General features: G+C 38.5%; 1 protein-coding gene across 1 annotated transcript in view; it reads left to right on the top strand.

Annotated features, from left to right (window-relative positions):
* The window catches only part of SORT1 (sortilin 1), a 53,261-nt gene extending 35,449 nt beyond the window's left edge, over positions 1 to 17,812 (top strand). Inside the window, exons 9-20 of the mRNA XM_081324330.1 lie at positions 1,321 to 1,465; positions 1,967 to 2,122; positions 3,147 to 3,253; positions 3,824 to 3,926; positions 4,156 to 4,321; positions 5,369 to 5,559; positions 6,697 to 6,886; positions 10,732 to 10,848; positions 11,692 to 11,800; positions 12,274 to 12,380; positions 13,338 to 13,449; positions 14,074 to 17,812. Coding sequence (XP_081180456.1) covers positions 1,321 to 1,465; positions 1,967 to 2,122; positions 3,147 to 3,253; positions 3,824 to 3,926; positions 4,156 to 4,321; positions 5,369 to 5,559; positions 6,697 to 6,886; positions 10,732 to 10,848; positions 11,692 to 11,800; positions 12,274 to 12,380; positions 13,338 to 13,449; positions 14,074 to 14,088 — 1,518 coding nt within the window. The 3' untranslated portion in view covers positions 14,089 to 17,812. The remainder of the gene's footprint in view (positions 1 to 1,320; positions 1,466 to 1,966; positions 2,123 to 3,146; positions 3,254 to 3,823; positions 3,927 to 4,155; positions 4,322 to 5,368; positions 5,560 to 6,696; positions 6,887 to 10,731; positions 10,849 to 11,691; positions 11,801 to 12,273; positions 12,381 to 13,337; positions 13,450 to 14,073) is intronic.
* Positions 17,813 to 20,881: the final 3,069 nt, after the last annotated feature.

Genomic DNA, 20,881 nt, shown 5'->3' with positions numbered 1-20,881 from the left:
ACCTTTATTGTCAAAGTACAACATGTGTACATTGAGATTAGCTAGGCCTACATATAACAGTCATCAGTTCCACATCTGGGGAGCAATACGTGTATACCAATCTGCTGTTAACACACCATTCACAGTGTATATACACATACAGTCCTCCTCCTTTACCCTTCCTGGAACGTTTATCTCTGTCAGAGCGGTGAAAAACTCGGCTTATCAACTCCACAGCTTCATTTGGTATCTCTGAATGAATGCAGTGTTCCTAAACTGTTAGCAATTGAGTTGTTGCAAGAGGTCCACAACAAATAAGGTAAACAACAAACAAACAAAAACTATTCACAGTTCTTCCTCTGGTGCAGATGCTGATGGAAAAGTACTTTCCTGGTTGATGTGAATGGGAAGGAGACAAATACTCGACTGGCCTAAGAGAAAGATTGCAGAAATAATGCCAGTCGATTTGGTCTGGTTCTTCCTCTTTCCTGGCCTGCATCAGTTTTTTTGTTCCTCCCAAGATATACAACATCCATGAGTTTTCCCACTACAGCCCAAGTATCATGCTTGGCTATGAGATCCGTAGATGTTGCTAGATGTTCTCACCTTATAACTAATATCAGTGTTCTTTATTGTCTGTAGCCTGCTCTCCCTCACACAGCTAGCCTGTTACCTACCAGATCTTCCTACCCATCTGTTGCAGGTCCTTTTATATACATTTCTCCATCCATATATTTTGGCACCCTTCAGCCTCAGCCTCTAAGGCAGGGGTGTCAAACTCGCAATGTCACGTGACATGTTTCGACGTATTGCAACTTTTTTTCCATTGTCGGCAATGGGGCGGACGTGGTTTCGGCATGACGCATCCGGCCCGCAGACGGGCAGTTTGACACCCCTGCTCTAAGGCCCCGCCAGTGGCTGCTACCACCCCTTTCAGATTCAGGAAACAAAGGCTATTCTACAGAAGTTGAGAAGATACTCTCAGTGCACACATATCATTTCCATCAGCAGTAATTCCAGCATCCTCATTTCCAAAAGCTCCTTTGTCCATGTAGTGGCCACCACCAAGCACACACTGGGCCCAATTGAGCCCCAGAGGACCTTAGCTTTACTTTGCCTGCCCTGCTTCTGTTTGCTATATTTTCTCAAAGGCAAGGCTGCTCTAATGTGTAAGTTCTGTGAAAGTTTGTCATTGCTTAATAAACAGCAACATTTTTTTAAAAAAAATTGTTATAAAAACAATATATCCTTGTAAACATTTTCTAGTTGTTTCATATTATGAACAGCTTCCTCATAAATGAATATGGATGTTTCTAGAGAATTTTTTTTTGCTTTATCTAGACTAATACAAGAAGAATCCATGTGTCACTAGATGAAGGTGAAACGTGGAACATGGCTCAACTTCCTTCGGTTGGACAAGAACAATTTTACTCTATTTTGGCAGCAAATGATGACATGGTGTTTATGCATGTAGATGAACCTGGAGGTGAGAGGAATACAAAATGGGTGATGTGTCATTCAGTATATCCAAATTTTGCTTTGATTATGCTTACATAATTTCATTTTAAAAGAAAAGTGGTTCTCTCAATTGTTACCATTATATAGGGACAAAGATTTTATCTGAGACAAAAGTGTTTGAATTGCACATTTAGTAAATAGATTTCCAGCAGATTTACAAATTGTTGTTTTGAAAATCTGTTCTCAGTGCCAGTATAATGTATATAAACATGTGGACTTCTTGACAACTTTCTTTTCCATGCTAGTTTAAACAAATACATTGTATGAACATGTTTTTACTTAGGTAGACTTCATCTGGCTCTTCATTTAGCGTACTATTACTGCAATAGGTTTTAGGCTGATCTGAAATACAGATTGTGTGCAGGAGCTTTCTAGTAACTTACAGTTTGTTGGTGAATTATGATACAACTTAAAACCACCTTCTGTAAAATGCTGTTTCTCACCTTTCAATTTGCTGTTTCTTTTCCAGATACCGGACATGGAACAATTTACACCTCTGATGATCAAGGCATCATATACTCCAAGTCCCTGGAAAGGCATCTCTATACTACCACTGGGGGAGAGACAGATTTCACTAATATAACCTCCCTACGAGGCACCTACATTACCAGTGTGCTTTCAGTGGGTGGGTTTTCATTTTTCAAATTTCTTTAATTGTCACTGAAAGTTTATAGGATTGCTGAATTCTTCTAAGATAATGGTTAAAATATTTGGATACAATTTAATTTAGAATGAAAGAAATACTATCTAGAATATATCTAGAAGATGTTCTTGTGGAACACTTTTATAAAACGTCAGAATTAATTAGCACTTTGGTTGTCATTGTTTATGCCATATTGACTAGAACTATTTAGTTTCTGCCGAAAGTTGAAACTTTTTACATTACTTGGGTAAAGTAAGAAGATAAAATTAATATGTGCCAAATTATGATGTAAGGCAAGCAATTTCTGCAGATGTAGATCAAACGTTTTATTCAGAGTGGAAATGTCAAGCTACAGTGTAAAACTTTGAAATTCTATATGGAAATTATGTTTTATTCAAATCAAAAAAATAACACCTGTGCATAGGAACGGGTGTTTGAAACGTTGAGGTCAAACTACATACAGTGGCCCAATTGCTTCTAAGCATAGGGATGATTATTATATTGTAAGTAACACAGACAGGAAAAGCTGTGTTTCTATCTTGTTTCCTTCCTCATTTTCTGAGAAATGAATTTAAATCAATGTATATAAAGTGCTTTTTCATACAATGTGAATCCCTGAGAAGAATCTACAGTCCGTTGCTATTATAAACTTGTAAAAAGAAATTACTGAAGGAAGATTATTCTTTCTTGCATGTCACTAATGGGTGGTTTGCTTGTTGGTTGGTTTCCTTATCTACTTATTTTCCTGAATAAACTTCAGATGTTGTTTTCTCTTTAGTTTAATTAAAGTGTAATCTGCCTTTGAAAAATAAAAACTGATTGGTTTCTAAAGAAAAAACTTTTTAGTATTTTTTTGGTAAAAGTTCATGGTTCTTTGACGCTTGGAATAATAGCGGTTGCATAACCTGGAAACAAAACAACCCCAACAAATTTTAGGTTTTCTGAGGATATTGTATGGATTATAGTATATTAGACAAAGTAATGGATTTTTTCTTCCTTCTATCAGATAATTCCATTCAGTCTGTGATTACCTTTGATGAAGGAGGGGAATGGGTCCACTTGAGGAAACCAGAAAATGCCAAGTGTGACTCAACAGCCAAAAGTAAAGAAAAGGTTTGTTTTTTTTAATGCAAAAATGAGGTGTAAACTCAATCAATGTTGACAAGCAAAAGAAGTATGTACGATAGGTCCTTCCTGAGATCAAGGAATCATGTTAAGATGTTACACGAACAAAATTCATGTATTGAACAGCCTTTGGAATTGTTTTGTTGGAAGCTGACCTGTGTGGTTGTTTTAATTCATGTGCAAGACAGATTAATGCCTAGAATTTGAGATAAAATTAAAGTTAAAAATATTATTAGGAACATTTTGCAAGGAAAGTAGAATGCTGAAAAAATGTATACTGAGTGGATTTTGATTTAGCCAAAAGAAGAAAATGTAAAACTGTTGATCCTATAAAATTAAAAAGTTGCTTGGACCATGTAGGCTCTGAATGAATTGCTTCACTTTTGAGATTTTGATTCTTAAATTTAGTCTGCCCTGGCTTTGCGTTAGTAAAGTTTTTCTATATTGGCAGATGCATTGAGATGAGTAATGATGCTAGCTTTGCATTTAATGAAATCAGATCCATGATGCACTTGTATTTTGTCTCTCATTCTTGTTTGGATTATCTTATATTTACAGTGCAACCTTCACATTCATGCATCCTATAGCATCTCCCAGAAGCTGAATGTACCTATGGCACCTCTGACTGAACCAAATGCTGTTGGAATTATTATTTCTCATGGTAATGAATTAATCTTATGCACACATAATATGCAATGAAATAATGTACAAGAGCAGAGACTTTTCTTGTTATCCTTCCCTACCTTTAGATTGCTTTTTTTCTCCCTGCTTAATTAGGAGAGATACACTGTAAAGGATGTGAGAGACTGTGGGCTTGACAAAGAAATACATGTGATAGGTCTTCGTGAGAAAATTGATACAATTGCCATTTATGGTGCTTTATGTTGCAGGAAGTGTTGGTGATGCTATCTCAATAACAAACCCAGATGTTTACATTTCGGATGATGGTGGCTACACCTGGACACGGACACTTGAAGGTCCCCATCACTATGCAATCTTGGACTCTGGAGGCATCATTGTGGCTGTTGAACAAACTCATTTTGTCAACGAGATTAAGTACGCAAGAGTTTTGCTAATATTCGTTTAGTAAGAGGACATAAGTTCTCTGTTTGGTTCTCAGCCTCCACGTCACTGGTTACAGAAGTTCAAAGAAATTGTTTTCCTGATATAATGTCAAATGGGATCGCTCTGAAATTAGAACATATGAAATATATGAAAATGGACAAGAGCCAGCTTTACATAAAAAGGATTACAACAGAATTTGTAATCTTATTTCAAAAATAAACTCCAGAACAATTTGAAGTTAATATACATGGAATTATATCCAAGGAAAAAGTGTGCAAAGAAGAAAGGCAATCATAGTTGAGCATATAGTTTGGGGTAATACAGGTAGTCCTTGATTTACAATTTAGTTGAGTCCAAAATTACAGCTGTAAATCATGCTGATCATTAATTGGGATCACTGGCCCAATTTTATGACATTTTTTGTAGCAAATTTTATAAAGCAAATGTGGCAGTTGTTAAGTGAACATCACTGTCACTAAGTAACCACTGTGGTCTTTAAACAAACTCATTGTTTGCAGTGACCACTTTTGCTGGAAACCCAAAATAAACATTGGTTTATGGCAAAAACCGTAAATTGCAGTTATGTGACCTTAGGTTGCTGCAAATGGCTGTAAATGCAGGAGAGTGGCCGAGCACTCAAAATGTGATCACATGACTGGTGGGGAGGGAGGGAAGTGTTGGAACATTATCCGGATCATAAGAAATTTCTTACAGCTTCGACCAGTTGCTCGGTGACTGGTCATTAAGAGAGAACTACCGTAATCTCTTGTGAAGACGTGAGTTGTTGAGGAAAAAGGAAAAAAAATCTATTTTTCAACCATCTCCTCCTCATTCCCCCCCCAAAAAAAAAACCAGAGGTGGGGGCAAGGTTGTTTTATGTATATGCTTGGGTTTCTTTTTCCTGTATGATTCCACATTTTTTTGGCTTAATAAGATGAGTCATCTTGTTAGGGACTGTTGTTAAATTAGCTTTCTGATCAGTTTAAATAGATCTGGATCATGATTCGAAACCAAATTTCTAATAATTATTTATTTTAGGTTCTCAACAGATGAAGGACAGTGCTGGCACAGCTATGTTTTCAGCGAGCAGCCTATCTTTTTCACTGGTTTGGCCTCAGAACCTGGAGCAAAATCAATGAATGTTAGCATCTGGGGATTTCAGGAGAGCTTCTTATCTCGCCAGTGGATCTCATATACCATTGATTTCCAAGATCTCCTCAGCAGAGACTGTGAGTGATCTCATTCCTTACAGAAATAGCAGCAGCCACCCACACACGATTACGGCTTTATGAATCCAGAAGAGCAACTGAGGCAGAACATCCTGCATAGGCTATGATGTTATACTGATGTGATTTGGTACCTTTCCAATTAGAATACAGGTAGTCCTTGCTTAGCAACCAGTTGTTCAGTGAGTGTTCTAAGTTGCGGCAGCACTGAACGAGTTGTACTTAACAACCGGTCCTCAAAATTCCGGCCCTTCCGGTACCCCTACACAGTTGCGTAATCATGATTTGGGCAATTGACAATCTGCTTGAATTTAATGACAGTTGTAGCATCTCACAGTCAGATAATCACCATCCAGAATCTTCCCTGTTGGCTTCCCACATGCAAAGTCAATGGGGAAACTGGCAAGAAAAGTCATGTGCTGCTCTGATAGGTCTCCCTCCGCCTTCCTGAGCATTGTGCCAAACTCTGCTTCCCTCAGCCTCCCTGAGCTCTTACCACACCATGCCTTCCTCTGCTCAGCCTCCATGCACGCCTACCGTGCTTTCCTTTCCTCAGCTTCCCTGCCCTCGCACTGTCTCTCTGTCCCTCAGCTTTCACAACACAGTAGCCCACTTGCCCAACTTGCATGTGACCTGCACCTCCCCCACCCTCCAGCGGCACCCATTTGAGACTATCGTTATGATGCCAGCTGCAGATCTCCAGTCACTAATATTTTCAGAGCTAGGCAAGATAATTTTAAATCGCATATTTAATTCTGGAAATCTCTGAATTTTTCAAAAACAATTGGAAGAATTTGAGCAAGTTTTGGGGCCAATGTAAGAGCACAGATAAATACTCCAGCTATTTCTATATGTAATTCTAGAAAACGTCTCCTCCGTCTTTGTTCTCTTAAATTGTACAGGGGAGCAGGGATGTCTCCCTTCATCCCTTTTTGTTGATTGGTGTATATGGCACATGCAGGGCCCAGGAGATGTAGCTTTGCAAACTCCCAACTGGAAAAACTACACAATTCCCCTAGGGTCCCGTAATACCCGAGTGTATCACTTTGCGAAGAATTGAAAATTGTCAGGAAAAACACTTATTACTCTTTCTAGTTTCTTTTGGCAATCTTAGAAATCTGGCCATTATTCTTTCCTCAGGTGAAGAAAAGGACTATACAAAGTGGTTGGCTCATTCCAGCAATCCCAATAATCCCACAGATGGATGCATACTGGGCTACAAGGAGGAATATAGACGCCTTCGCAAATCATCTGTCTGTAAAAATGGCCGGGACTACATTGTGACCACACAGCCATCTGTCTGCATTTGCACATTAGATGACTTTCTTTGGTACGCTAAAAATCAAGAATCTGGTAGCACCTTTTTCAGTTAACAAATTTTACTACAAGGCATAAGCTTTCATAAGTTGCTTTTAGAAACTTCATTCGATGCATAGAATGGCATTTTCCTTTCTTGGTCTTTTTTAAATGTTATGAAATGGTTAGAGCGATTACTTTTCCCCGTGTATGTTTTTCCACTAGAGCTTTTCTCTAGGCAGTAATAATGGCACAGTATTTGCTCAAGATTTTCAGTTGTATCATGTGGTTGAACTGTACCAGAGACACTGTGTGCCTTCTTAGTCCCCCCCCTCCCCCTCCTCTGGGACTGCTCCCAGGTCAGGCCCCATTTTTCTGCTTCCTTTGTTCTACTCCACTGGATCACCGGAATTCTCTGTCAATTTTCTTATTGCCATTTTCAAGTCTCTTCTATTTTCTCAGACTGTGACGGCAGAATCCAGCTCCACTGTCATTAGGGAAGTTGATCTGTGTCACTGGTGACCTATTACACGTCAGACATTAGATAATGTCTTGATTTACATATAGCAGTAAAATATGCTTTGTTTTAAGCACTGATTGATGAACAAATCATAATGGCCTAATTCTGATCTAATTGCAAAGCTATACATGTTTTATGAAATCTAGTGGCTGGATTCAAAAGCCATAGTATTTTAGAACCACACTAACCACATTAATAAACGTGTTCAAATGAATTAAAAAATAAATAATGAAGTGTGAACACTGCCACCTTCTGTGTATGACATGACATAACACAGTTATAGTCCAAACTACAAAATTTATTGAAATGAGTGACCGTTAGTGAACTAGAGAAAGCAATGTGAGTTAATGTGTCAGAGATTACTACAGCAAGCAGTAAGAGTTGTGCTAGAAGCTGGTTATGATTACCACGTTTTATTTATAGGTTTGTTTGAGATGGCACTATTTTGTGCTTTTGCACAAAATACCTGAACTTATCCTCTCAGTTATGGCTGCACTTGTCAATATTTCTTTAAAAAGGCATTTCTCACTGCAGTAAGATTCAGCAAACAGTAATACCATTGTCCTAAAATTGTAATGTATATTATTCCTTTAATTTTGGCACAAGACCTATTTTTTAATGTATTTTTCATTCATGCAATACATGAATGGATATAATACATTCAATTATATACATGTGTGGCTTAAATATTTAATGTATTACAAATTAGATGCTTATTCTGGAAAATGAATAGGCAGTTGGAAGTGCAATGCAAAAAAAAAAAGTGTCCTCTGGAAATATGGGAATCTTCACTAACCAGCTCATCAGCTGAATGTTTGCAAACAGGTTAGATAATGGTAGTGAGAAATCAGCAGGCTTGTTAAGCATTGTCCCATTTTTGTTAAGAATCTTAAAGATTAGAGGATCAGTAAACTGGTAGGACCAGATTTCTGATTTGCATTGTTAATGAAAGTAGAAACCAGTCATCTTAAGTAAGTTTGTTGGGAGGATCAGGATAAGGCTTTCTCTCAGTAAACCTATTGTTTACCTGTTATATGAAGGGAATCTTGATGATAATTCAAGAACTGAGATTCTGTACAGTACTGTTGTTGAATATCGTACTCCCAAAATAGCAATAGTATAAGGCCGAATATGTGCTTTAACCTGGATTTAATAGAATTTAATTAAGCTTTCTTCTGCCACTCTGAACTTCCTGGAAAATTAGAGAACTTGCTTGCCAGTATTTTTATCATTGCATTGCATGAACTATCTGTGTTATTTCCTTTTTTCGAGCAGTTGACTGGAATTGCAGTAGAATCAAGAGATATTAAAACAGGAACATGGTTCCCCCAGGAGCCATCGCTGTACATTTCTTAGTAAATCTTCCATCTGTACAAATTTTATAGGCTCATATTTGTAGGAGTAGACAACCTAATGTCCTAAGTCATCAGGGCTAACAATAAGAGGTTTTGAGAGTTGTAATCCAAAATATGGAAGGCAACAAGTTACCTACACCAAACTAAAACTTGCTACCTAATGACCTGTCCATGAAAAAATGGAACAGAATGATGTCCAAGACAGTACCATTCAGAGTATGTCCTACTACATGGCCAAATACAGGTAGTCCTCAACTTACGACCACAATTGAGCCCAAAGTTTGCTAAGTGAAACATTTGTTAAGTCAGTTTTACCTGTTTTATGACCTTTCTTGCCAGAGTTGGTGAGTGAATCATAGCAGTTGTTAGTAACATGGTGGTTAAGCGCATCTGGCTTCCCGATTGACTTTGCTTGTCAGAAAGTTACAAAAGGTAATCACATAACCCTGGGACACTGCATCATCAATCATAAATATGAGTCAATTGCCAAATGGCTGAATTTTGATCACGTGACCATGGGGATGCAGTGGCCATAAGGGTGAAAAAACAGCTATAAGTCACTTTTTTTCAGTGCCGTTGTAACCTTTGACCAAATCACTAAAAAAGAGCCATGGTGGCACAGTAGTTAAAATGCACTATTTCATGCTAACTCACTTCTCACTGCCAGGAGTTCAGTTCTGACCGGCTCAAGGTTGACTTAGCCTTCCATCTTTCTGAGGTCAGTAAAATGGGGATTCAGATATTTTTTTGGGGGGGTGGGCAATATGGCGGCTCTGAATTGCTTAGAGAGGGCTGTAAAGCACTATGAAGCAGTATATAAGTCTTAAGTGCTATTGCTATTGCTAAATGAGCTGTTGTAAGTGGAGGACTACCTGTAGAGTTCAGGATAGCCTACTGTTTGAAATCCTGAATAAATCCCAAGAAAGTAAGGTATGCATGAGTAATGAGGTGGGATGATGTCATCAGTCTAGAAACATACCATGCAGTAAGCTCAAGTAGAGAAACGACTGGTCCGTGGAGTTAACAATAAAAGTAGTTACTGTATTCTTATGAGCCATTCCGGCACCTTCCACCTGCCTGGCAACAGCCATCACTGGACCCGCAGCACTCATGCCATCCTTATCTGCTTACTAGCCTGTTTGCAAAGCACCTGGGACTCGCTTAATGAACACTTCTCACTTAATGACAGCATCGGAGAGTGCTGGGATTGCTGCTGCTAAGCAATGTGGTCACATGACATTGTGCTTTGCCAGCACCTTGCTCCAGTCCCAACTACAATTGTTAGTCAAGGACTCTCTGTAGTTCAGGTGAATCTTCATTTTGTTCTGGTCATTTCTGCTGAAAGACAAACATTCAAAACTCCTAGGTTATTAAGCAGGGCACTTTGTTGGGAGTGAAGTCATTATAAACTGAAGCAACTATGACTTTTTGTCCCCAGACCAGTATGGCAAAGAGAACAGGGACAATTTCACCTCATCTTTTCCAACAACCAGATCTCTGTAATACGCGTTAGGTAAGGTCAATAGCGCACAGCCAGATGATCCTGAATGTTATCATAATTTTATTGTTTTCTAATCTGGCATTCAGGAATACCATCTTCATACTGAGTTGGGAAGGCACCATCAAATAGAAGACTATAGCTGAGAGACTAACAGAAATCAGGAACACCTGTCATTTCTGTATCTTCCTCTGCTTGCTCTGCTTGCACTGCCTGCCACCGAAAGACCTTTCATTATTTATTTTGAAAGGGTATGCATGCACGTGTGTGTATATGTGTGTGTATGTGTGCATTACATTCATGATAAAGCATCTTAATAATCACCTGTCCCCTCTGCAGATATTTATATAACCACAAGTATCATGATAACAGTCAAAATATTTACAGTCTTCTTTACACACATAAGCTAAATATCAGTAAATATTTGTGTAAACATGCATATATATGTTTCAGATGAAGTCAGTGGCTTTTCTTTCTATGTAGTTGTTTTTTTATTCTTCCCCTAGTGATTTTGGCTATTTCCGCCCAGAAAATCAGTCTGAATGTGTGGAGCAGCCAGAGCTGAAGGGTCATGACTTGGAATTCTGCTTGTATGGGAAGCAAGAGCTATTAAAGACCAGCGGGTAATTTTTTTGTAAGATTCTAATGCATCAGCAGCAGCATGCAAATTGATGTTCTTAGCCAGCAAGAGAAATTGGAAGATGGCCTTAGTGTTGTGGGTCCTTTTATAAAATAGATATGTTTAAACTGTTGGGTCTTTTAGGGTCCCATAATCTCCTGACTTAGATGTTACATTGACCCAAACGTTTTATTGATGAAATATTTTGAGAGCATAGAGCTTGATAAGAACATTCATTGATTGTATGCCATCATATTAAATACCATTTTGAAGGGCCAGTCCGAAAATAATGCTGACTTTAGGGGAGTGTTTTAGAGCTTGAGATAACTCAAGGTTAATCAGACAAATAAATAGCCTTCAACTTCCCTGTTCTGAACTGGCACTGGTATAGAAAGCTGATCTTTGCTGGCGTGAGATGCTCTCACTCATTAAAAGAAAATTTAATGAATGAAGAGAAGGGTGAGGGGTGACATGATAGCAGTGTTCCAATATCTCAGGGGCTGCCACAAAGAAGAGGGAGTCAAGCTATTCTCCAAAGCACCTGAAGGCAGGACAAGAAGCAACAGATGGAAACTAATCAAGGAGAGAAGCAACCTAGAACTAAGGAGAAACTTCCTTACAGTTAGAACAATTAATCAGTGGTACAACCTGCCTCCAGAAGTTGTGAATGCTCCAAAACTGGACATTTTTAAGAAGAGACTGGGCAGCCGTTTGTGTGAAATGGTATAGGGTTTCCTGCCTGAGCAGGGGGTTGGACTAAAAGTCCTCCAAAGTCCCTTCCAACTCATTATTATTGTTATTGTTATTATATCCCCAATTCCCTATTAAAACTGTTTTTGATTTTCAGATATCGGAAGATTCCAGGGGACAAATGTGTAGGTGGGAAGAATCCCAAACGTAAAGAGATGGATCTGAAGCAAAAGTGCACAAGCAACTACCTGCATTCAGGCCCCGTGGTAGGTTACCCAAAAAAATGAAAAGAAAAAAAAATCTGCTGAAATAATTGTGGTGGATAAGGGAAAACATTCTAACATAGTCCAAAAAGTGGGAGAATGCCCAAGAAGTATTTTTCATAATTTTTCATTCATTTTTCTGATACTACGAACCTCAATTTTGTGCAGTCGTTGTGATAAATGAGCTTCGGAAACCAGCTGCTGAGACCAGCTGCTTTGCAGACGAGCTGCTGATTAGCATTTTGAGGGAGGGAATCTTAACTGCAAAGGGCTTCACCTTTTTCAAATTTATTTATTTCTTTTTTTTTCCAAATCTCTGCTGCATTCAGGACAGGAGTGCAGAGGCCCTTTTGGTAAGGAGCAATTGAGAGATGCTAGAAAGATCATTAGAGAAGCACCTTGTAACTATAATGGTCTTGTGTCTAATAATGTGTTACTTAAAGCTTTAGACAGCTTTCTGCTTTTTTTCCTTGCAGAACACTTCTTCTCACTCTACTCCAGTCATCCTGGCTGTAATTGCCTTGATGCTCATCACTGTTGTGGCTGGAGTAGTCATCATTAAGAAATACGTCTGTGGGGGAAGGTGAGCCTCAGAGTGGAGAATGACAAATAGAGCTGTAAGGGGGGGGGGGAAATGCCGTCTTTGTTACATAGATGTGGAAGCAACAGAATGAGACTGAAATGTATTGGTAGCAATGTCATCCTTACATGAGGAGAAACAAGACACGTGTTCCTATAAACTGAGTGTTAGTGATACTGCTAAACTCTTTCCTTTTCCTTTTTTTTTGTCTCCAAAGCAGTCATTGATGTTGTTTGTTTCCAGAACTGGGCTTTGTGATTGAATGAAAGCAGTGGGGGGTGGGGAGGCCTCTGAGCCCTTTGAGCCAGCTGATTGTTCCAGATATGAAGCTATGCTGCTGCGAATAATCTAGAAGAATCTGCTTTTAGATTTAGAACAATGAGAGACATGAAATGGGGAGGGGAGCATTGAGAATGATGAGCAGCTGGGGGGGAGAGTTGTTTTTTTTAAGCTGACAGGCTTGCATAGACAAAATCAGAGCAGTGGCAACCTTCACTTTTGTTTGCCTGAGCAAACCCGTAAGAGGTTCACCCAGAGCAGGAGTAAAGCTCAGATCAGACTTTCGGAAAGTTTGGCGATCCGTCAGAATCATCCACCAATCACTGAAGTGTTGTCTGGTTGTATAAGGGGTGGGGATGGAGGATTGTCTATCGTTTAGAGAGAATTTGGTATCACAGAGTTGGAGAGCCACTGATATAATGAGAATCACTGTTTACTTCTAGGCTTAGTAACTTCTCTGACCACCGTTCCAGTTTCTGTCATTTTGAAGGCTTTATTCCTTCCAGTTTTTATAGCTTATTGTTACTGTAAAACAGCTTACTGAAGAAATTGAGATTGGTAATAGTAGCCGATATATTAAGACCTGCAAAAGATCTCTACTTTAACTTCTCTTTCAAGGAGTCTGAACTGATACAGTCAAATGTACGATGGTTCTTTCATCAGTGTTTTTCATATTCCTAGATTTCTGGTTCACCGGTATTCTGTCCTGCAGCAACATGCAGAAGCGAATGGCTTTGAAGGACTTGACGTACCTGGTGCCAGTAAAATTGGCTACCATGATGACTCTGATGAGGCAAGTGACTGTGCCCCTAAACATGCATCTTTCTAGGCAGTCTTGGTTAGCTAAGAACCTGACAACTGTGAATTGTTTTTCTATATTGTTTAGCATATGTCAGTTTATAAAGACAATACGATTTCTGAGGTAATGGGGGCAAGAACTGTTTTAAGAGACTGGCTAGCTTTACATTTACCACAGCCAGCTTGAGAAGAATTCTTAATTCAAAATACTTAATTCAAAATATAATAAAAAGGGACGCGGTGGCTCAGTGGATTAGGATGCTGAGCTTGTCGATCAGATGGTCAGCAGTTTGGCAGGTCAAATCCTGAGTGCCGCGTAACAGAGTGAGCGCCTGTTACTCATCCCAGCTTCTGCCAACCTAGCAGTTAGAAAGCACGTAAAAATGGAAGTAGAAAAATAGGGACCACTCCGGTGGGAAGGTAACAGCGTTCCGTGCACCTTTGGCATCTACATGGCCACGGAGATGTCCTTGGACAAGCGCTGGCTCTTCGGCTTTGAAACGGAGATGAGCACCGGCCCCTAGAGTTGGAAACGACTAGCACGCATGTGCGGGGGAACCTTTACCTTTACCTTTACCTAGTTTATAATATATTTTTTTTCTTTCTTTTTTCTGCTCAGGATTTGTTGGAGTAGTGATGGTCTCACTCGGATTGCACACTTCATAAGTTTGGCTGCTGCTATAGAAGGGCACGAATGCCAACAGTCCATCTTACTTTTGATATGGATGCCTTTCCCGTATCTGAGAAAGTCTATATTCCTTTTGCTTCTATCAAATGTCTAAAACCAACAGAGCTGCAAGAACTGCATTAGATTTTTAAGGGGGAGGGCAAGGTTCTCTAACTCTGATAAATGAAGAAGGAAAGCTGTTTAATTTAAATATAATTTTATTTTAATCAGATTTCTCCAGCTCTAAAAGGAGAACTAATAGGACTGTGAAATAAGGATTTCACTAAATATTAGCATTACTAGGTACAATGTACTATGCTGCTTGAAGAAACTCCCAAATCCCCAAATGGGAAACATACTGCACTCCAACACTGTGATAAAATTGCATTAAATCTCTTTAGCACAACAACACTCCTAGCAAACAGAGCAATGAGATGCTGGGCAGAGATTGTGGGTATTAACCAGCATCACAATGGGCTGTGTGCCAAAATGCATTCTATTTTTGTTTTATCTAAAATGTAATCAAATGGGTAGATGTGTACTGTGTAACATAAGGATGTCTCCAAGGCTTGAAATACGTCTGCAGCCCAACATCCTATGATTCCAAGGAACTGAACTGTGAAATTAGCATGTGTACTGTTACACAATCAAAAACAAGCTCTGGATGGGAAAGAAATGTTTTTTTAAAAAAAAAATCTTAAAAAATAAGAAGTACAGATCTGTTAGAAGTAAGAGTTATTTAAATTGTTTAGGTACCAAATTAGGTACATTGCTTAGGTACCAAATTAAGTACATTATATCAGCTTCTTGAAGAAAGCCTGTTACTTGCGGCAGCACTATGAAGTTTTCAATATTTCCCTTTTCAATGTTTTCTTGAAAGCAATAGATTGGTGCTTGCCACTTTGGCACCATTTTACTGTTGTGGCTTTCTGAGCCCCTTTATGTCAGTATAGTTAAACTGTTGTAATACCCTTTTGAAATCATATGTTTGGTTTTCCGAAAGTAATAGAAATGGAATCTTCACAATATTTAATTCAAACTGTCTTGAAGTCTAGATAGAAACTGATTCTGCTAAAAACAAACAAACCAGTTGACCAATTAAAAGCACTCCAGGCCAATAGGCAACTTTGAATTTTATGTGGGTATTCTGCTTTCCCAATGGGGTGACTCCATTGCTTCCCTCCTGCAGTTTCCATCTGGACTCCGGGAGGTTCTTTAATCCTCCAAAATATATTTGGGGTGCATGTTGGGATGGAAGGAGAGGAATATATTCCAATACATTCAGCAATTGTTGACATTGTTTCAGTCAATGGTTGAAAGGCAATTGGGTAAATCCAACTCTAACAATGGTGAGGTTTTTTCCACTGGTGGTGGAGAGAAGAGCTGCAGTGTACAGACAGTAGTACATGGTTACTGAAATTGAAATTTGAGGTTTTCCCCTCTTAAATTTGGGGAAAACGCTGGGGGAGGATTCTTCGTTTTAAAAATATTTTAAGACTATTTTAGGGATTCCATTACAGATATCATGTGCTTGCTTCAAAATATTAGAAAACCGTTTCCAGGTTCAACTGTTGCATCCAGAGTGATAAGTAAGCTGCCAAACACTCAGCAATATTGCCCACCTCATTTATAAAACAAACGGAATCCTTTTATTTGCACTCCAAAGGAATGTTCATAAACATTAACCTTAGTTTTTGATGGTTTTTATTTGTCCTTTCATTAAAGGATTATACCCACAAGAAAATACTCTTGTTTCAGATAATAATTTCAGTTTCTTTCAAAATAATGAATTGTGACTGACTTTTCCTCATTTGAGAATTGGGCTTGGCAAGTAGAACTATTTTTAAAAAATGGAAAAGAGCCTTTTTTTTTAAGGTCAGTTCTACATCTGGATCTCAGGTTGTTTTGCATGATGATGTTCACCCATCTATTTCCTTCCTTCAGTCTTACCTGTAAAAGGATCATACCAGCAAAAAATATCCATTCAAGGTCTGTGCATGAGACTTTTCTTCTCTACTGCCATACTACCAATCTGGTACTTGAGATATACTTACAATGCTTGAGATGCTGCTATCACAGCATTGGAAATCATAGTTGTTGGGTGGGAGAGTATGCAAAGACTGGACTGACTAAAAATGGAGAAAATCGAGCTTATATTGCACTAAATTGGGTAATTACAAATATCACCAATGTTACACGTTACACGATCTCATCCTGATCTAGCATACACATTCCTTTTTGCAAATGACCCATCTTCGGCATTCTTTGGTGATTAATTGTTTAATATTTGTCTCACCATTCATTTCCATTTCATTTCATCTTCACGCAGACCCTAAGACTAAGCTTGATCTGTTTGAGATGCAGTTAGCTTATCACTAGTGACTTGCATCACACCACTTAGGATTTGTTAGCTGTTCAAAAGCTAGCTGGTACTTCAAGATAGAGCAGGCTACTATAGTTGTAGTGCTTTCCAACTCTCCTTTGATAGCAATAAAATGAGAGTGAGAAGCCTGAAAGCAAGTGGTTGTCTTGAATTTGTCCACCATCTCTCTCAATTCTTGTACCCTTACTGTGGTTTCTAATCCTTTTTTTTCCTTTGTATCATTGTATAATATAATGATGCCCAGAGTAGTAATATTTCCAGATTGTTGATCCCTAATGAAAAAAATAAATGCACCAACAGGAATACTCATAAGACAAGAGAAAGGGCAGGAACAAATGTCTGTTCCTGGAAGACCTGTTCCACATAAAACTCCCACAAGTTATCTTTTGTTTATAGTACTGGATAGTACACAAGCATACCTGATATATTACTAACGTGTACAGTGCAATGATATCTCTTACAGCTCATGGTTACCAGTTCTTGAACTAAAACTTAGTCCTTTATTTTACTCTAAAACTATTTAAACATACTTGTGCAGAAACCCCCTGTGTAGAATCAGATTGCTCCACTAAACTGGATCTGATGACTGAAATCTGGTACTGGAAATATAGGAGAAAACCTGTCAGATCTTCTCCAGCACAATGTGTATGTAATAAGTGATTACTTCCTTTTTCTAGTAAATGTCAAATTTCTCTGTGTATTAAGGCATCTCTGACAGGCTTAGAAATCTTGTTACTGGATATTTATCTCTCTCAGGCTAGGAACCTCTTCCTTTGCCTCATTTCTACTGGCCGTTTCTTCTCAAGGTAGAGTACATTGACTGACACAGTGACAACATTCCAATAAACTGAAATCTGCCCAGTAAATCAGGGGCTTACTACTGCTACACATCTACGCTGGGCAGTGGTAGTCTTCCTCCCATAGTGTTGAATATGTAGATAATGTGACATATTTCTCACTGTTTTGTAAGTGTTGCCCAAGCAACATAGCAACCATGGCAGTGTTGCCATTGCATGCGCTTTGAAGCATAATTGTCTTCCTAATGTGCCTGCAAGGCAAACCATTCTTGTTCCATACCATCTGTGGGATGGCTACAGAATGCTATGTAGCCAAAAGCCATTGTTAATAGCACTCCTCTATACAGAATTTCCTAAGATGTACAGTCTGAGGCAACATGAAAAAGATAACAAAAAGGAGCCATGTATAGAGTTTTGTAAATATGCCTGGCTATATTATAAATTTGTACTGGTATTTTTCTGTATATTTGCAATATTTGGGTTAGAATTAATAAATGGGCTTTTATTTGGATTTTATGTTGTCTACCTTTACTCTGAGTATCAAAGCTCTTATAGGATTATGTTTACAACTAAGCATTACTTAGCTCATGTTTTCAGACTTCCTGCACAATATTCTGGTTTTTGTATAAATGAAAGAGATCTAGTTTCTGTCCCTGGTTTGCCTTTAATTGACTGCTTCTTACTCTCTCAATCAGTGTGCTCTTCTGTACAGTAACTTGACTGATTCTTTGATTTCCCCTGTGAATAGTCTGCAAGACCTCTATTAGAAAGGTTAGATCTCTTTTGTTTCATGAAAGAAGCTCAAGGCTCAAGATTTTTTATTTATTTATTTTGAAAAACTATGCTTCACGCTAAACAGGTCATGAATAAGAATGAACGGGAGAGCATTGGGGCATCTGTCATGATGCTCTGTCATCCGTCAAGAAATTTCCAATTCTTTAATGCAGTATTTTTCAATCACAGCAATGTTAAGATGTATGGACTTCAGTTCCCCAGCCTGGAAAGGGACAACTCGTTGTGGGACAACTCGCCCCAGGACAATTCAACAAATGCAAAAATTAAGTTAATTTCGACGGAACTGAGGCCAGTACAAGAGTTACAATAATTTCAATGAAAATGTGGTCACCAATAATAAAAGACACACACACACACACACACACACACACACAGTATGCTTCCATTCTGAGAGTGGAAAGTTGAGGTTGAGCAAAACTCATGTTTCACACTGTTCAGATCTTAACAGGCATAAAGTTATTCCTGAATTGATTAAATGCAGAATCATATTTTAAGAGCAAGCAACCTGGTTTCACACTCTTAAACAGAGAGATGAGAGAAGACAGTGATATTTTTAGGCTTAAAAAAAAACCTGGTTTCAGAATGTGTGTCTAGCTATATAGCTATATGTAGCTTAGGGAAGCGATGGAACCATTCTTACCACACTGATTAACCGGCTATAAGTGGAGTAAGCAAGCATTAAAATCTGACGTTTTGGATGGAATGGTAACACTTAATTTTCTTTGAATATTTTAACGCATAATGCTCCCATCCAGCATCTTTGGACTGAAATTTTGTCTTGTCTCCTTCCCAATAAACAACTGCAGTTTTATCAGAGTTTCCCTTTCACATACTTGTTTGCCCATCTTCCTCACATGTCTGATAGGAATTTTACTTCAAATACATTTCATATCTAGATTTATTCTTTATTTTGCCACTCCAGACTGAATTGGGTATACCACAAAAGGCCCAGAGTTTGTAAGAGCCTTGTAGTTCAAATACATTCAGATTAAAACCTTGCAACATGGAATTACTGTTACTTGGTGATGGATCTGGCTCTATTTCACTTCTGATCTTAGCTCTTGAGAAGATTGCCCCCTTATGGAGCAGGTATGTGATCTGGGAGTACTCTTGGATTCATGGGTTCTGCTAGAGCAACAAGTGGAGATCACAAAAGTTGTGCCAATTATGGGCCACATTGGTCCAGGATGTCTGAACAACAGTGATTCCTATTCATGTACACACTGCTGTAATATCCTCTAAATACGGTTGCTTTGAAGATGTCTTGGAAGCTTCAACTGGTCCAAAACACGTGGTGGTTCAATTACTTATGGGTAACAGATTTAACAATGTTGCAATCACTGCATTGATTATTGGTTTTCATCCAGATCTAAATAGTGTCAAAGTACTGTGGCTTGCATCCAGATATGTACAGGTCCACTTCTGCTGCCCATTCAAATGTCCCTCTGCAATCTTTTAAGAAAAGAAATGCCCACCCCATGGGCGATAAAGGTAGTGGCCCAGCAATGTACCTTTGTGGCTTCCCTAATCCTTTAAAATTCATGGCTATTCAAGATAAAAGCACTTCTAGACGTTTTAGGGAGCCTTGAAAGCATTCTATCAAGAATAGTCAGCCTTCCTAATAATTTCATATTACTACGTTGTTTTTATTGATTATTCTTGTAGTAAGTCATCTAGAACTATGTATGAGATGTGGGTAGCTATATGAATGAAATAAAAATGAATCAAACCATCTCAAATTTTTAAGCATGCAATTTAATAAGGAATCTGGTCCCAGCATTTCGGTTGAAAACGTTTTTGGCCTCCCAGCCTCCTGTATCTCTGACACCGGTATCACAAATTTTCTGAATTTTTCTCTCTGGGGACCAAATGTGGTCAATTTTTATACAAAAGGCTACCGACACCATTTTTAAGCATGAAATTTAACAGCAAATCTAGTCCCAGCCTCCGTTTTAGCATTTTGGTACAGAGGATTTTTGGCCTCCAGACTTTCCGTGTCCCTGCCTTTGGCAACACAAGTTTTCTGAATTTTTGTTGCTGGACACTATATGTCATTTTTTTTTAAAAAGCAACAAAATATTTAAGCATGAAATTCAACCCCGAAGTATTACATGGAATGCGTTTTAGCACTTTGGTTGAAAAAAATTTTGGACTGCAGGCCTCCCATGTCCCTTACTTTGGCAATACTAATTTTCTGAATTTTCATTGCTGGAGATGAAATTTGGTCTCCCGGCATCAGTTTTAGCATTTTGGTTGAAATTGTTTTTTCTCACTGACCTTGGCAAAATGAATTTTTTGAACTTTCATTGCTGGAGATGAAATATGGTCTATTTTTTAAAAAAACAACCAACACCATTTTAAGCATGAAATTTAGCTGCAAATCTTCTCCCAGCATCTGTTTTAGCATTTGAGTTGAAAAAAAGTTGGTCACCAAGCCTCTGGCATTCCGGACATGGCAACACGAATTTCCCGAATTTTCATCACTGGAAATGAAAATGGTCGATTTTTAGAAAAAGCAACCAATACATTTTTAAGCATGAAATTCAGCACTGAAACATGACTCGGGATCCATTTTACCATTTCGGTTGAAAAAAAATTTGGCCTCCAGGCCTCTCACATCCCTGACATTGGCAACATGAATTTTCTGAATTTTCATTGCTGGGGAACCAAATACAGTCGTTTTTTTTTTAAAGGCTATTTTTAAGCATGATATTTAATGACAAATTTTGTCCCAGCATACGTTTTAGCATTTTGGTTGAAAATTTTTTGGCCTTCAGGTCTCCCA

This window comes from Vipera berus (genome assembly GCF_964194415.1).
Source record: "Vipera berus genome assembly, chromosome: 3".
Lineage (NCBI taxonomy): Eukaryota > Metazoa > Chordata > Lepidosauria > Squamata > Viperidae > Vipera > Vipera berus.
Note: the sequence above shows the minus strand (reverse complement) of the source record. Positions and strands in the feature narration are given on the sequence as shown.